At 40.7% G+C, this 19,575-nt stretch overlaps 2 protein-coding genes across 2 annotated transcripts in view; one reads left to right on the plus strand and one right to left on the minus strand.

Moving 5' to 3' along the window:
- Window positions 1-2,888, plus strand: part of LOC147634427 (COP9 signalosome complex subunit 4-like) — a 105,325-nt gene extending 102,437 nt beyond the window's left edge. The window contains exons 13-14 of the mRNA XM_086803495.1: window positions 1,905-1,964; window positions 2,077-2,888. Of these exons, the coding sequence (XP_086659621.1) occupies window positions 1,905-1,964; window positions 2,077-2,151 (135 nt within the window). The 3' untranslated portion in view covers window positions 2,152-2,888. The remainder of the gene's footprint in view (window positions 1-1,904; window positions 1,965-2,076) is intronic.
- Window positions 2,889-8,311: 5,423 nt separating this feature from the next.
- LOC147634429 (CASP-like protein 5A1) lies at window positions 8,312-12,316 on the minus strand. Its single transcript, XM_086803496.1, has 3 exons — window positions 11,761-12,316; window positions 8,884-9,016; window positions 8,312-8,760 (listed from the first exon to the last, which is right to left on the minus strand). The coding sequence occupies exons 1-3, from the start codon at window positions 11,964-11,966 to the stop codon at window positions 8,569-8,571; spliced, it is 531 nt and encodes a 176-aa protein (XP_086659622.1). The 5' UTR covers window positions 11,967-12,316; the 3' UTR covers window positions 8,312-8,568.
- Between the last annotated feature and the right edge of the window lie 7,259 nt (window positions 12,317-19,575).

A 19,575-nucleotide genomic window follows, 5' to 3' on the forward strand; every position in this document is an offset into this window, starting at 1 on the left:
AATGAAGACGTCAAATTGCAGCCCAAGCGTTGCCAGAAGATATCTGGGTAGCCACGCTTCAAGAGAAAGGCTCTATAGAAAGACTACGTTGAGAAATACAAATTATTATGATGATTTCTATGTGCACATATATATACGATTCACCTATGTTTGTCGGCCACCATTATTAAGGTTAGCCTCTTTTAATTGCTCACAACTGGCAATAATATAACGTTTTAACATGTGTGGCACAGTTGCACTGTCCAGGCCTTGCCCGGCTGCCCACTCACGCATCCGTGTGCTCCAGGAAACTGCTTGCATGCCTATGCACGTGCTGTACATGTGCTCTAGCCTCAGCTAGTGGTCGGCTATCACGTGGAAATGCCACATGGAACTCTTGCAGTAGAGATGTGTCACATTCTCCCCCACTTGCATTGCAGTTTTCTGAGCTGCATGGTGTCCACATAAAGTTCCCTCTCATATAAGGAAAAGATCCAAGCAAAGCTCATCAATGGTACCCAAGATCCCAACCACTGCGACATCTAGTGCGAAAACTCACATTTCCTCCTCTCCATATCATCACAAAGATATGCAAAGAAACCTGTGGATGAGTAATTGCTGCCTAATCTAGCACTATCCCTTTGTCCAACCATCCATGAAGAAATATTGCAGGCCACTGAGTATTCTCTGATAGTCCAGTGAAGAACACTCCAGAGAATGGCCTAGTAAAACTCCGCTATCTGCAGTCCAGCCACTAATGCATTGACTTAGATGGATCACAATACGTGCTTGCACAACTCCAATGCTCCCTGAAGGAAAAAAGCAGAACCAAGAACAATACTCCTCAGAAGGCTTCCACCAAATCTATATCCATCAATAATGATGGCACTTGTATGTCTAGACCACATCTCCCTAATGGAACATACTCCAAGTAATACATAAGCTGATACACTGAAGCAAACAAGAACTCTGGCTATTTTGTCGATATAGTCTCTCCAAGAAATGTGTACACTGTGAAGACATCAGCATATCCTCCCCAAGGTGAAGACAAATCTGGTGATATATCCTCATGTGGTGCCTCCATGACACTAGATGCTGAAGACATTCAACCCAATGCAAATGACAAGGAAGAAGAGCCCGCCCTCCTGTACTGGACCAGAAACTAAAGCAAACGCCATTGAGGCCAAAGATTCTCTACCTAGTGCAAACGGTATCTGTGAAAACTCGCTCAAAGAGACGTGGCCAAAAACTTTCTTTGTTTGAGTGTGTGGCGTGGTGCAATGAAGCACCCCAGTGTGTGCTTAACCCGAGAAATGAAAAAAAGCTAAGACACACAAATGTATGCCTGTTGGGCACCAATCCTTGTTCCTTCCTATGGACAGCCAACACAAGAGGCTTAGGGTTAGCGCATGGATTGCAAGGCGGCCATGTTTGGTTGCACTACAAGGCGTCCTGGTGTGGTTGTGCTTGGGCCATGTTTGGCTGCGCTGCAAGGACTGCGAAGTGTGGGCAAATGGGGAATCCAGGCCAGCCAAGGCAGCTGTGCTTGTTGAAGGGCAACTGGCTGGACGGCATTTGTGGGCAGCGTGCAAATAGTCGAATAGCCTGATTCGGCAGCGGGCAGTAAAAAGCAGGGCAGTTGGGCGCATAAGAAAATGCAAGGGTGTGCAAATAGTCGAATAGCCTGATTCGGCAGTTGGGCAGTAAAAAGCAGGGCAGCGTGCAAATAGTCGAATAGCCTGATTCGGCAGTTGGGCAGTAAAAAGCAGGGCAGTTGGGCGCTTAAGAAAATGCGAGGGTGTGCGTGCATGCTAGTTGATTTTTAATTTAAAAAAGCGTGTTGGCTTTTTCTTGTACTAAAAGTGAAGCCTTAGCTTTTTAGAAAACACAAAATTAATCTCATTCATTTTTGTTGTTGCTTGCAGGTAGAAGGGGTAATCCACTTTGGTTCCGACATTGAGGAACTGCAACAGTGGGATCAACAGGTTTATGTTGTTACAAGTTTTCCAATGAAGTACCAGCTTTTTATGCAAAGATTTTGGAGGTTTAAGCTGTGTAAATGTGTGTTTCTGATTTTTGTTTTCCGTTTTGTTGCAGATTGTCAATATTTGTCAAGCTCTAAATGATGTTTTGGATAGCATGGCAAAGAAAGGTCTTCCTGTAGCTGTTTAGTGGCCTGTATGCTTGAAGCCAAGATTTTCAGCAGAGCACCACCTTTTGCATCTGAATTTATCATAAACCGTTCAAAAATTGGATGATAGTGCAACTAATGATAGGTTGAACTTTCCTTAACAACCGCATCATGGGGTCCGAGTCTTAGACCTGGGTTGTGTTGGTTCAGGGATGATGGGAGATTGAAGTGTGTTGTTAAGTTGGGCCCTCTTAGATCAACCGGGTTTTGCTACATAGTAATATTAAATTGAACGAGATGCCTTAAGGAGTCATAGCCGATGCTTATAAGTTAAAGATACCACTCAATGTCAAACATATCTTGGAAGTTGCATGATGATTGTAGAGGTGTGAAGGGCTTGTAGTTGCGTCCTTGTTTTCTCATAACCAGATTGGGATTGCCCAGTAAGCTCAGGCTGGTCATGTGCCAAACGTGTCGCTTGCTTTTGACATGCATAAGTAACTGCAGATATGTATACATGCATAGCTGTATATACACTCTACCAAGGGAACTTCAAAAATTACACAGTTTAAGCTCATGGCTACATGTTACTTCCCAGATATGCCACAAGCTTTCAAGCTCCTAGAACTCTTCATACCTTATGGATCATGTGTCCAAGCGTCAGTACTTTATGTAACTATGTTTTCAGAATGGTTGACACGATTGGGAAAATTCCCAGCGGTGTCCACACTTCGTTTTATGTTTCAGGATTTATTCATCTTCGTACCCTTTCAGCTCAGTGGTATTTCTTCTTTGCTTTCAAGATCACAACCTTCTTAATCCTATCTTTGAATATAAGACTTCATTCTATAAACACAAACTTCCGTGGTTTAATTTGTCATCACAGGCCACTACATGGAACAATTGAGCATATGTTCTAGAGTTAACTGGGAGCTAATTGTGTTTAACCGTTCAAGTTTTGGACCAACAAGGTTAAGTTCGCACATTGGAATGTCATGGTGGTAAAGTGGACCTATAAATTGTGAGTGGTGGAAACACCCTACTCTAAGTGCAGTCATTGATTCAAGTGTAAATCGCATTGAGAACCTTCACTCCGAGACTTAATCTCTATCTAGAGTGGATGTGATTGGGAAAGAATTCATTCCTTCCGTAAAGAAGTGCACGAGTCAATTCAAAAGTTGCAAGCTGCACCAAGATTATGGAAGGTGAAAGAGCACACCACAATGTTTCTTAAGACACACTTGAGGAGATTGGTAGTATAGAACAAATGTCTCGAATGTATACCTAAGATGTTCAGATGGTGTGTTTTGATGGGGTTGCATTTGCGGATTGCAAGAAGCAGTGTTGTTATGTATGGAACGACTTTGACGATCTTATACTCTCTTCATTATTCCGCTTGAAAAAAAAAAAAAAAGAAGCTCAAGTTTCATCGAATCTTTTACTATGTAATTTGCAAAATTATCTATCAAATTGGAAAATGGTGTTGTGGTTAAGGGGTGACAGCACACACAACGTTTGGAGAGCGTGGAAACGTGTGTTTATTGCGTGTTATCTCAAGAGGCGTCTTTTTTGCTCAAGAAGTTCTTCTCTATTTCATAAATTGTTTTCTTCTACAAAATAATAATAATGGGATCAGCGACCCAAACTCAAAATGGTCATAACTTTCTCCAAAAAAAATTATACTCATGCTTCGACATAGCTTTCTCAAAAAACTTATCTATATATAATCGTGCGTCTTCTCAAAAATTAATCGGAATAGACTCAAAAGTCCATCTAGCATGTTATAACTTCACTAAAAGTTTTAACAAATGCAAAGCAAGCCCAAGCACATGCAACTCCTTGGCAAGGTATAAATATAAGTTGAACTTGATAAATGCAAATCTAGCTCTACCTACTGAACTAGCTTGTGTCAAGACGAGAGGAAAAACTATAAGAGCATTGAAAATTTGAAGTCGGTGGCTTTTTAATATTTTACACTATTGAAAGACATACATATGATAATTTGAAAAGTTGATGTTTTTGCAATATAAATAGTTCTAAATAAAACTTTCATACATGCTTTATTCACATGACTTGGGAGAAGCACTTAATTATTTTTGCATGACCTCAAATATATGTGCACATACAAATACTGCACGTGTTACTATGAAGATGTTTTGTACTAATTAGTTTTGTAGAGCTCTATAAGTTCATCAAAACAACAACACATTGTCTTGATTTTGTTCCGAATAATTATGATTGTTTTGCGTCTTTTATCAACCACCGGAACACAATTGATTTTTTTTTTGATGGCATTAACGCAAAGTTGATCCGGTAGATGCACGACTTACTATTATTTGTGCTCAGAGCTTATTTTGTGTGTAAACTATAAAATTTATACAAACACCATATCCAATAACCTTTATTGTTGCCACTTCGAATTTTCCATTTACAAAAGGTCCCAAAACTATTGCACTTTTTCTTGTAAGAGTTTATTATTTAAACTATACTAGTATCAGGGTTCGAACCCAAAACCTGTACATGCATAGACCAAGGGGACGTTTCCACTCATCAAGCTAGAGGACACTAGCACATACTCATAGCTGTCAAAACAAATGGCTCAAGTGCTTTAAGCAACAAGTTGTGTGGAGTTGGAGTCGGATCATCAATGCATTGCTAATTGTAATTTTTTAAGCAATTGGCAACATGGGATAAGATGTCATCTTAAGACACAACAATCCATTTTAACAATCCTCATAATTATTGCATGTGCATTGTTGCTCGACTAAAACAATCATGACTACATAGACTCATGTGCACTATTGCAACAAGCTATTCAACTCCATGGATCTAGATAAAGATTTCAAGCTAGTTTTTTCATGTCCTCACTTGCACAATAACTCTATACATGCATACATACACCTATGCATCTCTTTATGATTTTAAGTTTTGCCTCACCTAAAGTATGCATAGCATCCTTTAAAAATATTTATTTTGAGATTTGTGAGTTTTGGGGATGAGACTCCAGTGATTGAAAACTTTTTAACAATCCTCTCATAATTATTGCATGTGCATTGTTGCTCGACTAAAACAATCATGACTACATAGACTCATGTGCACTATTGCAACAAGCTATTCAACTCCATGGATCTAGATAAAGATTTCAAGCTAGTTTTTTCATGTCCTCACTTGCACAATAACTCTATACATGCATACATACGCCTATGCATCTCTTTATGATTTTAAGTTTTGCCTCACCTAAAGTATGCATAGCATCCTTTAAAAATATTTATTTTGAGATTTGTGAGTTTTGGGGATGAGACTCCAGTGATTGAAAACTTTTGAGTCCAAGGTTGACAATAAGTAACCATTGTTTGTGGAAAATAAAAATCATTGTTCTATGTTGTTTTGCACGTGTGAATTGTCTGCAACAATAAAATAAAGTAATTTTCTATACGAATGATGTTGCAAAAACGTCTACAACACTTACAGAATCATTACAAGATGCCTATTTTTCAAATACCAACGTCAAAAATATGCAAGCTCCTAAATTTTGAATTTGACCACAATTGTTGTTCTCAATTCTTGAAAAAATAGTGAAAAACTAGCCTATATATTAGATAGCCTCCACAACTACCCATGAAAGCCATAGCTATGCTCACATTTCTTAAGGTTGAATAAGATGCACCAAAAAAGGGTTTCATATTGTTCAAATCTCCAATATGTAATAATGAACACGTCATGACTAAAAGTACAAGTTTACCATTCTTTTTCTTCCTACTATGAAGGTATTCATAATCCTCAAGGCAACGCCGCCTGCCTGCAGGAAAGGAGCAAGGAATCAAATCACGATGGGAATAGAGACAACACCCTTGAAGTTGGGGGGAGGGCTTGCTGCCAGTTGGGATCGAGTACAAGGTTATTTGTAGAAAGAGGAGAGCCTAGCATGGGAGGGAGAGGAGCAGCAATGGCCCATGCATGGCTACAAGCTTGCTGGTGGTGGTAATGCAGCTTCCAAGGAGCCAAAACCGTTCACCGTGGAACAACTTAAAATTTTGTGCAAAGTGATAACATTTTTGTAAAGATTGCATGTACAACTATGATCATCAACATAAGAGTTGGTTTTTGTTCCCAAATAGACTTCACAATGAACTATCAGTTGTGTAAGTTGCAGTGGGGCCCTTAATTTCATCTAATGTGAGAGAATAGCCTCAAAACTAGCCATGAACCCTAGGATTGTAGTGACCTAGCAAACAAATAGCTAGTGTAGAGGCAGAAAGTATGTTCTTAGTAGTGGGAGTTGTATGCACCTAGCAAACAAAAACGTGATGTAGAGGTGGACAACAACAGAGGCGTGCAAAAAAGTAAACTGGGAAAATAAAAAACAGTAAAACCCAAACAAACCAGGCAAAAGAAGGGGTAAGGGGCCAAAAACGGGGAACATGATGTCATTTCTTTGCTGTGTTTTGTTTGAGAAAACGCGAGATTTCCTTGGGACAAGGCTCAGCAAGCCTTGCACGTTTTCTTTGGTGATGCTAAAAATTAACGGATCACGTGGTAAAAAATGCATGTCCCTGTAGGTAATCCGACAGTTTTAGCATCCAAAATCAGTCATATACGGCATGGCTACTGCTGCTAATATGCCACCTTTTATGATGACTCAACACCATCTCAACTTTCTTTTATGCAACACAAAAACAGTAATTCAATTATTGAATTGGAAAAGCAGTAGCTTTTTTAATAAAAGTACTCACCTAGTGAGAAAGCTATGCACAAGGCATGATCAGCAGGTTCCAAGTTAAATTCTTGTAATTTAAAAAAAACCGTCATCGTGCTCCATTCAAAAAAGGATCAACTTAACAATGAAGCAAGTACCCACATTGAAAGAAGAGTTTATTTTTCCTTGTGATCTTCGGGGAAGAGAGAGAAGAGACTCGGATAGCATCCAACTGTTTGTAAGTCGCGCTCTGGTGGACTTGCTTTTTATTATTATTATCAGTCTCTCTTGCAAACTATGTTGATAAGCGTAGCAATATCAGTAGGCTGGAGGTTGCCGATGTTGGTTTATTGATAACAAGAAGGGACACACTAGTAGCAGAACACTGAATCATTGCCCCTAACATTAAAATTGCTTGCGATTGAAGCCATCATTGTAGCAACCCATCATCCATCCCAACACCTAGTCATCAAAGTAGCCTCACTAGAAATCCTCATTGACGGTCTTTGAGGGAGGAAGGGGCAGTAAATGCTTTAAACCGTTTATGGTGAAGAGTTTTCTTGAAATCTTCAAAATAAGCTCTAAGAAGGCCATCTTGAATGGAATTCATAGTAAGAGGGTTTCAGAATCGTTCAGGGAAGGGGCACACTAGTAGCAGAACACTGAATCCCCGCCCCGAACATTAAAATTGCTTGCGATTGAAGCCTGTCATTATAGCAACCCATCATCGCAACACCTAGTCATCAAAGTAGCCTCACCAGAAATCCTCATCGATGGTCTTTGACGGGGGAAGGTGCAGCAAATGCTTTAAACCGTTTATGGTGAAGAGTTTTCTTGAAACCTTCAAGATAAGCTCATGAGAAAGCCATCTTGAATGGAATTCATAGTAAGGGGGTTTCAGAATCGTTCAGGGACAAGCCAGGGGAAAATGCTTCGTGTCCACCATAATTTTCTTCACCCATCAAGGCCACAGGACAGACATGCTTAAGAATAATATGTGCAATTAAGAGTTGTGGTGGGCCTGGTGATTATAGGTTGTGGGTTGATTCTTATTCCAGCAGGGCCCATGTGTAACACCATGCCTCCTTGCCTGCAATGTCCATGCCACACACAACTTTGCCTAGAAGCTGTCTGTAACATGGATGGCACAGCTGGCCAGCCCTTAGTACAGCTGGGCACAGTACCATCCGAATATGGTAGACCTTGGACATGACATTTGAACGAATAGTTTTTTTTGCCAGGTGGACAAAGAGATGTCTGGCAGCCAAGTGTAACCCACCAACCAAGCAACAAAGACTTTCTAAACAATCTGCAAGAATCTTAAAGAAGAGCTCTGATTTGAAGGCATTTTGAGAACCTGGCTGAGAAAACCATGTTCAAATAGATATGGAGTAAAAAGACACAGCCCAGACTCAGATTGATACTCCTATGCCCAACCTTAAGCAATTCTTCAAATTGACATTGAAAAGCCCCTTCAAGTGACCTTTTAAGACTGGACCATCAAGACACAAAAACACGCATACTTTTTTTGTACACTCTAGATTATTGGTACCGTAACAATGGGGGACCCTCTTATCCCCTAGAACATAAGAAACCGATGTCCCGTTACATACATGGAGTGTAGCACCCTTGTCAGAATCACTATACTTGTAATAATACAATGTTTGTGCCTTGTAATCCCAATACACATTACCCCTCAACTGCTGTAAAGGTTCTAATCCTTTCAATATTTGTTTTAAGAAAACAAGACAATTACGAAAAACTACCTTGTTGCCAAAAGCCAGAATGTTAGGAGGAATGATGGTGCCGCCATTATCCAGCTAAGAAAAGCCATGGCTGCTGCCGCCTTGTATTTTCCACAGTGGTTTTGCCCACATTGATTCAAATCATTATCAATGAGAACCGTTATGCCAGCAGTAGCACATGCTGCTGCAAAGGTTAATGTTGAGGTAACCTGAGTCAATAACAACAAGTCATTAATAGATGAAAATTTTTATTCAAACAGTACGAATAAACTTTTTTTTTAATATGAAAAGTATATAACAAATTTCAAAAAAAGGTCTAGAATTTCCATTACCCCATCACCCACTGCAAATAAGCTGACCAGAAGTGAATGGTGCAGACTCCTCCTAACTAACAAGGCATAGATGTCTACAATAGCTACGATTGAGCTCCACAAGGACTGCAACAAGGTTGCTGCAACAAGGTAGCTGCAACCATATTGTTATTTTAAAAAACCCCTCCAGAAGTCAAGAAATTCACATTTTCCAGCAGTTTGGGAGAAATTTGAGTAAATTCCAAGTTAAAGAAATGCAGCATCAGATGCCCCTCACAAGAAAGCTTGCTTTTTGAATGCATCTATTAGCTTTTCTCACACAATTCATAAATGCCAGGAGCAAGTCACACGCAATTAAATCCACACAAGGTCCATTCATAGAAATCAATTCACATTTCACACAACCCACTGTTGTGCATTATTCCAAGAAGAATTGAAACTCGAACTAGACAACAGAGGAAGCTGAAACCGACCTCTGGTGGAACCCAAAGTGCAGTAGACTAGCAGTCACCCTTCCAATTGTAGTCCAAATAAATAACAAAATTAATAGGAGCTAGAATGCTCCAGAACTGAAAGGAAATCGACACCTGTTGGGCCCAAAGCTTGGCGCCCCTTTTGGTATTTCTTTTTTCAAATTCAATGAAATGTATAACTGAGTACAACAAAGCCAGTCAAAGAAAGTAAACCTGCATGTCCAATTTGGCAGCCCTCAAGACCTCTTGGCATAGAGGATTCACATACAGATCTGTGTCCCACAAAAGCAACACAGTGTGTTTTCCTCTGATCAACCAAGACAATTCAACAGGGCAGCCTTGAGCATACATCTGGCTGTTCCATGAACATGGCTTCAAACTCAACCTAAATACACATCCACTGTCCAATCCCTGTTTCCACCCTTCAAACTGCTATACCCTTCCTCTCACAAAGGGCCAGATGAAACAACTCTGCAGAGCAGCAGACATAAGCCAGTGGAAAGAAAGAAAGATTGATATATTCAGAGCTTACATTGTTACTTATAGTGTGTAAAGGCTGCATATCGCCGTTCTACACCAAAGGGACTGACTGTACCAGTCTGTACTTGCAACAGCCTGTCTGTACTTTCCTCCTTGCAGCCGCTTGACTGATGCACCGACTGTACTCTGATGATGCGCCTCTTGCAGCTGATGAAGCGCCGCCTGCAGCTGTTCAAAACTGAACAAGACTGTACCCACCTGTACCTGTCCATACAGGTCTGCAGTACCCGACCGTACCTGCTGGACAGAGCTGTCCTTGTCCACTTGTACCTGTCCGTACAGGTCTGCACCTGCAGCTGCCTGCACAGTAGCAGCCAGTACTTACCTGGTCGCCCTGCAGTCACCTGCGCCAGTTGATGTGCAGCAGCATGTACCTGCTGCTGTCGTACAACAGCCGCCGCCTGTACCAACTGTACGGAACTGTACCGTACCTGACTGTACGGCCTGTGTTATGTACAGGCTACTCTCCACGCAGCAGAGCTCTCTATGCATCCAGTCGACTCTCCTTTTCCTTCTCCTCCACGCAGCCAATTTGCACGCCTCTTCCAAAAGCGAGAGAGAGAGAGAGAGAAGAGAGAGGCGTGTACCTCCAAAAGTGGAGTTGCCCCTTTTCCCAAAAATATTCTAGTGGCCCCTTTCTAAAATTTATCAAACTTTCTAAGGGTCACTTATGCCTAGGGGCCACCCAAGGTTAAAACATTAAAAATATTAAAGTCCTTGGTCCCCCTTCACATTTGAGGATGTCCACACATAATACCATTTGTCCGGGCACCCCAAATATGAATCATTAAATATTTATCTTGCTCACCAACCACCATGCTGACACTCATGCTGTTCCACTTTCACAGGGTCATGACATACCCCCCTCTTGAAAAATGGCAAGCGTCCTCGATTCCAATCTGATGATATAGCAAAATATCCAAAGTGAAATGTACAATATGGCAAGATCAGCGTCCCAATCTCTCTAAGCCATGCATATGTAACAACTTTCACTGCAAACCAATGGTGTAGTAGTAGTCAAAGTTGTATACCACTGTGAACCATACACAACCACAACATCCAATGTGACTAGTACACATATATCATAGAAGTCCCACAAACAGATGTACTGTCAGCCATCAGTACCTTCGGGTGAGACAAAAGCTGCACCAAGCAACCTCTAGATGTCATCTGAGCCTGTCTGTATCAAGGGAGTGGAGGTGCTACCCCCCTCTTGAGCATCAGGCAATGCTCCAGACCCAGGCTCTGCTGAACCTGAATGAGCCGTAACAAGAGTCAGCTCCAACTCAAAGGCATCGAGATAAAGCTGCAAAACCTGAGGTGAATCTGTTAAGTCACCTTCCTCCATCCACTTCGTCATGCACAAAAAAGCACATACAATTGAATTCACAATACCCTATTGCTGACCTCCATGAGGGCATCATGCCGTTTTGAAAATCAATTAAGAGGACCTTGACTAAGGAGAATCGCAATCATAAATATATAAAATGTAAGAGAAATTGAAATGATACAATACTTTTGAGATGCAAGAAACTACTATTTAAATGGTAATATTTTAAAAGGTACAAATATCTGGTTATCTATGTCTAAAATATTTGAGAAATTCAGATGATTTGAGACATTGAAATGATACAATACTTTTGAGATGCAAGAAACTACTATTTAAATGGTCATATTTTAAAAGGTGCAAATATCTGGTTATCTATGTCTAAAATATTTGAGAAATTCAGATGATAAATAATTTGAAAAGGTCAGAAACACCTTGAGAAATTGTGGTTAAAAAATAATAATAAACATTCATTGGAGAAGTGAGGAACCAAATGACAAACAGTAAGAATGTTGAAAAGTCGGATATTAAAATGAAAGATACATTTGTAAAATTTACCTGAAAGCAGTGACCTGAGCAAAATCTGGAGTGGAGACCATGATGCTGAAGGAGAGGACAGCAAATCCCAACTGCCCAAGCCGAAGGGCCAGACCTCCCAAGGTGCCTGGCATCCCTTGGTAATCTTTCATCCTCACCCTTGCGGGCGGCTGTGTCAACGCAGGCGGGACTCCAACCGGATGGACGGCCGGATGGCTCACTTCCATCGGAGGACCGATCAATCCGACCGTTGATTCGCGATCTCAAACGCCTGCCTACACATCAGAAATCGGAAAGGCAACGCCGCACCTGTGAAAACCCTCGTTTTCCTCTTGATGAAACCGTACGTCAAATCTGTGCAGGCTACAGCGATGAGATGATCTTCATGAAAGGGCTACTTTGAGCTAGACGATTCAAAGAAACAGCAGTTCAGTGGCGATCGGCTATTTCCAGAACCTGCAGGCCGCCAAAGGACACGAATCAGGACAGACAGAGACAGTGTTTGTATGGAAGTGTCAATTTTGCATCAAATGTGCGTTGGGTCTACGCAACGTTGCCCACTCGAGCTGGGCGGACACGATTGCCTTGACGGGCGTCCGTCGTTGGATTATATTGTTCTCACCCCCCCTTTCTTTACACATGGATTTAAAGAGAATTCATATTCACTTTTTTGATCAAGGAAGCGGTTCCCCACTACTTTTGGGTGGGGGGCCAAGTTGTATATTCAACATAACGTGTTGAACCAAAGCTCCTATTGCCCACTCAGAACAACTCCATGGATAGGCAAGGGTGCTCGTTCAAGCTCTAGTCTATGTCACATGTCTTAACACATTTTGCACAAGCAAATTAATATGTTAAGGCCCTAAAGATATTAGGCAAATTATGATTTTAGGAGGAAGTTACAAGGGCTTGAGGTCGATGGCCTATATTCACCCTTTTTCTTGGAGCCCGGTCTTGCATTATTATACACAAGCAGACCATCATGGTACATTTCAAAGAAACAACAAATCAAATTGGTCAAATATGAAAAGGTGCTTAAGTGAGCCTACAAACTTCTCGTTAAGTGCCCTATTCTAGAACTCCCCGATATAAATATGGGACCAAAATTCTGTTTGCACATTAATTAATTAGTAGAGGCAAGAGGAGTTTAGGTTTAATTAGTAGAGACAAGATGACATTTAGGTTAGAAACCTTAGAGACATTTTAAAAAAGAGAAAAATTTGGAACATTCTCATAACCACCTCAAGGCAAATATAAAAAGTGAGTTGTTACCTTTTTTTGTTCTGGGTGAAAGGCCCCGAGAGAGAGAGGGAGGACAACGATGAAGAGAGAGAGAGAGAGAGAGAGAGAGAGAGAGAGAGAGAGAGAGAGAGAGAGCATGGCCACCATGAGAGAACGAGCACGACGATGAGAGAGAGCACACTGCGTGCACGACGTTGAGAGAGAGACGAGGATACGAAGTTTTTTTTTTCTTTTTTTGCGTAAGGTGAAAACCTTAGTGTGTTAATAATTAATTAGTGCCCGTAAGGGTGCTAATTGATTAATAAGACACTAGCCCGAATAGAGGGGGTGATTAATTATAAATATGTAGAAGGAAAGCATAACTTGACAAAAATGGTGTAGGTTTCGTAATTTAAAAGCAATGAAAGAGTTCATCTCACCTTGCCCATGTAGGCACCAAAGTACTCAATGCTCCCCTAAGAATGGGGAATTTGCCAATCTTAGGCTTCCGCCATGTCTCATAAATGCCTTAACTACCCATCCAAAAGCGCCCATGAGATTTCTTAGCCCATTTTATATCACCCATTTTCTTAGCCCATTTTATATCACCCTTTCATCCACAATTTGTGGCTAAGTCAATAGCTTTGGTTGCCTTTGGTGCAAACCACCTCTTCCCTTGTTGTGTCCACTTGGCCTTCCACTACATATAATAAGTTAAAACTCACAACTTTGAATTTTACAAAGCTTATATACTCTTCACTTTGAATCTTACAAAGCTTATATACTCTTCACTTTGAATCTTACAAAGCTTATATGCTCTTCCCTTTGAATCTTACAAACCTTATATACTCTTCACTTTGAGCCTTGTTGATGTGATTAGATAAAGACTTTTCTTAACACTCGTTTTTATTCTTTACATGTCAATGTCACTTGGCCCCCCACCATAATAGTGTGGTTTCCAAACAAATTGTTAAGCCTTCAAAATAAATGTTGCCGCTTGAAGGCCTTTCATTACAACAAAATATTTTTCGTGTACCATTAGCTTTGAGTTTAAGAGGTTGTTTTTTGCCCATATTATCATGATAATGCCAAGCTAGAATTCAAATAAACAAAATTTCCATTGGTAATGTCACTATCTATTACAAGAGTTTTTTCTATTGGGCTAGGCATTGATTTTGAGTTTTAGGAAAAATATACCATCTATTTTGTAGGTTAACATGGTTTCACATGCCCAATCTACCATAGGGCGCTTTGCCATCTTACTCGCTTGAATGGGCACTATCTTTTGAGACATCACTGAAACATATAAAGCACCATTAACCTCAAGCTTAATCTCAAATAGGGAAAGTATAAGGACTTTGTGTACATACTTACTTAAGACTAGTAATATTGGTTGGACCATTTTTTAGTTTGGGTGTACATACTTGCTTATGACTAGTAATAATAGTGGCCGGACCATTTTTAAGTTTGGGTGTACATACTTGCTTAAGACTAGTAATAATAGTGGTTGGACCATTTTTAAGTTTTGCTAGCCTAGTGTGAAAACTAGTCACTTGTATATAAGTCAACTTTGACACTAAGCAAGAGACATTCATTCCCGTGAAATAGAATACCTTGTAAGCTCTCTTCTCTTCTCTGTTCTTGCTTGTGTATATGGTATTGAATCTTACTTGCTTGATGGTGGATACATGCTAGATAGGCTTGTGTATATGGTATTGAATCTTGCTTGCTTGATGATGGATACATGCTAGATAGGCTTGTTTATAAATTGCTCCCTCTCATTAGCTTCTTCTTCCCTTACCTTTTGCTCCCTCTTCTCTTCTATGTTCTTGGTTGATGGTGGTGGATATATGCTAGATAGGTTGATTTGTAGGTTGCTCCCTCTCATTAGCTTCTTCTTCCCTTACCTTTTGTGAGAGAGAACCACCATGAAGGCCAATCTCTAGTTGCCTCCATCTAGGCAAAGAGATCTCTTCCTTCACCCCCTTAGCAAAGGAGCATTTTGGTGTAACAATGGTGTTAGAACATAACGAACAAGCTAGTGCACCATCGGAGAGTTGCATTGTGGTTTGAAGGCAAGACCTAATGACACATGATTCGGCAAGGCTAAGGTAAGCTCTTGACTTGAACATATTTAGCAAGGCAATAGACCTAATAGACAATCTCCAAGATAAGGATACAGAAGTCATCCACCCAAACCAAGAGATAGGGGACACATCATCCAAAGCCTTCTATCTAAGATTGTCCGACTAGCACTAGCTAGTAGTAGCTAGAGTCCCTGTCAAGGACATAAGCATGCAAAAAATCTACTCAATTGTCTAGGGTGGTGTAAGTGGGCAAGGCCACCCCCTAGGCATTTCCTCAAGAATGACACCATGCCTATTTCCATAAAGAGTTTCACAAAGAGAGATATGATCTGGTGTGCAATTTGTTGCCGAAATTACACAAGTACAAAGTGTTTGATGATGACGCCTAAACATCAACAATTTTGTGCTCATTGGCGACGCCATGGGAACCATGACACAACTCATTGTTGGTACTATGTTTAGCGAAGTTGTAGTCCTTCAACAAGCATTGTTTGCACCAAAAGTATGAACCTATCTAAAGCGTGAAAGCACATTAATCATGGAAATGGAAGCCTCAAGGGGTTTCAAACTCTCAAGCTCTACCAATCCAATTATTTGGACTCTTTGTAATTTAATCTCAAGAGAGGGAAACTAGGAAGCTTTCTCTCCACCTACACTATCTCTCTCTCTCAATCTCTCACTCTCCACCCACAAGAGAGGGAAGCTAGGAAGCTTTCTCTCCACCTACTTTATCTCTCTCTCTCAATCTCTCACTCTCCACAACCAGCTAATCATAAGACAATAATCATGCAAGAATCAAGGTCTCAAGATGCACACACACACACACACACACACACACACAAGAATGCAAGCAAGCTATCACAACTCATGGCCATGGACATGCAAGATATGGAAGCAAAGGAAGAGATAAGAAATCACAAGACTATGCAAGTAGAGAAGCTCTCCAAGCTAAAGCTCAATGTTAATTGTATTACACAATTTTTTACACACTCCTATAAGTCAATTATATATAACTGTGGCTTTTCTTAGTCGTCCACACTTATGGAGTGCCCAAAACATGTCCTCATTATATATACAAGCCTTATATGGTCTACTTTTGTTAACAAGGTGGGCCTTTGGCCATATACAATGTGAAACATCTAAGATAGGGCAGTGATTACAAAATAAGTATGAAAAATGGTAACACCCCTTCCCCCCTGCCTAGTCTAGCTTCCATCTTCGAAAGCAGTTATTTGAATACCATGGGCTTGGTGACAAATTTGTGGAGTGCCTCAAAGTGGATAAGTGGATTGATGAAAAATGGATGGAAATTTTTGGACATCCTTGTTTGGAAAAATTATGTCAAAAATCACTCTTTAAAAGTTCATATATGATGGGCTTGAAGGCAACAAACCCGCTCGTAGTAGCCATAGATCTCGCAATATGCCATGGCGAAGTCAAAAGCTAGCTGTTTATACGAGGATGCTCATAGTAGATGCACTAGCCTCTATCATGCTTAATGTCGTCGAAATTCTCCACCAGGTAGATAATAAGGGTTGTAAAAATTTTACATGTCATCTGCACATGAAAGTCCTTTTAATTTTGATGCCCTTGCAAAAAGAGCCTAATGACTATCGGCATCCAGTCTTCATCTAGTTGCTCCTCCTATTGCAATGAAGGCAACTTTGGAAAGTTGACTAGATATTCATTGTGTTATAGCTTCTTTGAGTACATACTTCAGTTGTAGATCCTTGGAATCAACATGTACAAGGGATCTATTATTTGGGGCATGTCGATAAGTATCCTTGTAAAGGTGAGCCTTGCCAAACCAGGGGAGCCACCACCTTGGCTAATTCATGATGGTGCTTTAAGTGTATAAATTTTCCTTCTAGGGTTTTGTGTATACAACCCTTAAATGTTCTAGGTGATTCTCTGGCCATTCTTTCCATCTGGACTCCAAATGATCTTTTGGTATGGGCATGTCCATGTGGTAGATATGTAAGATCACCTCTACTGGCTTGTGGTGGATAGCAATAGCATAAATTAACTTATTGTATCATATTGTTGCACCTTAGTAAACTGACATAATCAGGCGGGACATCATACACATCTTCCTCCAAGGGGCTCTCATTATCACTTTGATCCCAACTGGCTAGGGGGAGGTTCCAATGCGTTAGCTCTGGCCATGAGCCTTCATTGAGTTTGATTGTCTTGAGTTTAGACCCTGGCCCCATTGGGTTTGGTGGTGGAGAGTATTCAGATCTAAAAAGTTCTCAACCCCTTCATCCACTTTTTCTTCGCCTTTGTCTTTGTGTGGGTCTTCTCCCTTAGGGTATTTTTTTGCCTTCCTATAGCCATAGGTGGGCTTGCTGTTAGTTTCTTTTAGTGACATCCTTGGTTGCTTATTGCCCTCATCCTTCTTAGAGTTGTCTTCTTCCTTATGGGCTTCTTCGGGCTGCTCTTCTTATCATCCCCCTCTGAATCCTTGTCCTTCTTTGGTGCTAGCCCATTCTTGATTTCCATCACCAGGTCATCAAGATATTTGTGCTCATCTAGCTCTAGATAGTCCAGGTAGGCAATGTGTCATGTGTCAAAGAAGTAGGAACTTTGTTCCCTCTTCTTCTCATCTACTTGTAAATCCTTAGTTGCAATACTAGGAACAGTTCTAGGACCTTAAGTATATTTGGCTTTTGGTTACCTATGATGGCCAACATTTTGCCCATGTTTGTCAAGCCACCACTCAATATCTTTGTTGCACTAGTCTGCTTGGAAGGGGTGCCCTTTATTTGTATATCTTTGCTTCTAACTCTATTCTCTATTCTTTATCAAGATTCTTTGGGGTTTCATTATCAAAAAGACAAAACCAAGCTATATAATTTGTGAGGATCGAGTGTTTATAGGAGGTGTAGATGTCCATGAGATCTTGTAATGAGATACACATTTAAAATACCAGCATAGTTAACACAAGCACCTACTTGTTAATGATTTCCAAGCTGAGCAATGGCAAAGGCACTTCCAATGAGATATTCTGATAACAAAGGGCCATGAGGCTGAGTGCATACCTTACCTACTTCCTCGAGTAGTGGTTTTGATGAATGAGCTATGGGAGATTTATGGCAATTTGGCTTAGAACCATCTCTCTCTCTCTCTCTCTCTCTCTCTCTCTCTCTCTCTCTCTCTCTCTCTCTCTAGATGAAGAGGAGGGTATTCAAGGCTTCATTCTTCTCTCTACTTTCCTTTGCATTTAAGTGAGCCTTCATGCTCACATTTCTGCTCTGTTGAGAGCCTTTTACATAGTTTCCAACTTAATGGTCAGCTTTGCCATGGCACCCCTGGCCTTTTTTCGGCTCTATGTTGAGCTTTTGGTTGGTCTCCTCTTTTTGTTTGAGGTACAGATTTGCTTTGTTAAGGTGGCTCTGTGTAGGGTGTCAGCTTTGTGTGTTTCCTCAAAAAGTGTGGCCTGATGTTGGGTGTAAGAGTAAACTGCTCATATTTTGCCTCCAGTAAGTCTTTTGAGCCTCCAGTAAGTCTTTTGAGCCTTAAATTTTGTTGATTATCCATTTTCTAGCTTGCTTATGGTTGGTAGCCTGGGTTCCTAGAGGTTTACTTGCTGCTCAACTTTGGAGGTGTGGGCTTGTAACAATTTGAGTGTGATAAAGATAATTAGTAGGCAGCCTGCGCTTCCTAGCACTTTACTTCTTACTGCTTAGCTTTGGAGGTGTGGGCTTGCAAAAATTTGAGTGTGCTAAAGATAATTGATTTAGCATAAGCTTTGCTAACTTTTCGTGGCTTCCTCTATTTAGACTTTTTTTGCCTCTTTTGAGAGCCTTCTAAACTAGCCTTACCATTGAGACCGGACTATCGCTTTGTCTGCTTCTTAGGTGTCTCCTTGCTTCTGCTCTTTGGCCTCTTGGATATCTGGTTTATATGTGGGCTCTGTGGTTTATCTTCTTCTTTCTTTATGTCCTCCCCCTTCTTATTTGTTTTGACCTCCTATGTGTTCTTGTCTGACTTTAAACTAGATAGTTATAACACTTTGGCCTTGCTCATTGATAGTGAGACAAACAATTTTCTCCTCCATTTCTTTAGCTTCTTTGATTCTTGCTGGCTCTCATGCTCTCTTTTCAGTCTAGGCTTATGGTCACTAGTAGTGGGGGTTTACAAAGGCTTTTCCTTTTCCTTTGGAGTTGAGGAAGTTGGCCTTTGCAAATGGAGGAGGCAACCTCTTTGTGGCCTTCATGCCATGATAGAGAATCCTAGTTAAGAGAGGTGTTATCCCAAGGTATGGCTCCTTGGGGTTCTTCAGCTTGCATACCCTCACCACCTCATAGTGAATCAACCTCGCAAAGTTTTCCTTTAAATGCTAGGGGTTTTGGTATTTCAGCGCTTTGTTGAATCTTTTCAGTATACTCACATCAACTAGAGTTATTCTGTAGGGTTTGTAAAATGACAAATATGCATAATACAGGGTATCACTGGATATAGCAATAGGCTTCTATTGAGTGGTCTTGACGCACTCACTCTTTTTAGTTGGGGTGTTGGTCTTTTG

The sequence above is a fragment of the Cibotium barometz genome, chromosome 10 (assembly GCF_041138505.1).
Source record: "Cibotium barometz isolate CiBa-2024 chromosome 10, ASM4113850v1, whole genome shotgun sequence".
In the NCBI taxonomy this organism is placed as follows: Eukaryota; Viridiplantae; Streptophyta; class Polypodiopsida; order Cyatheales; family Cibotiaceae; genus Cibotium; species Cibotium barometz.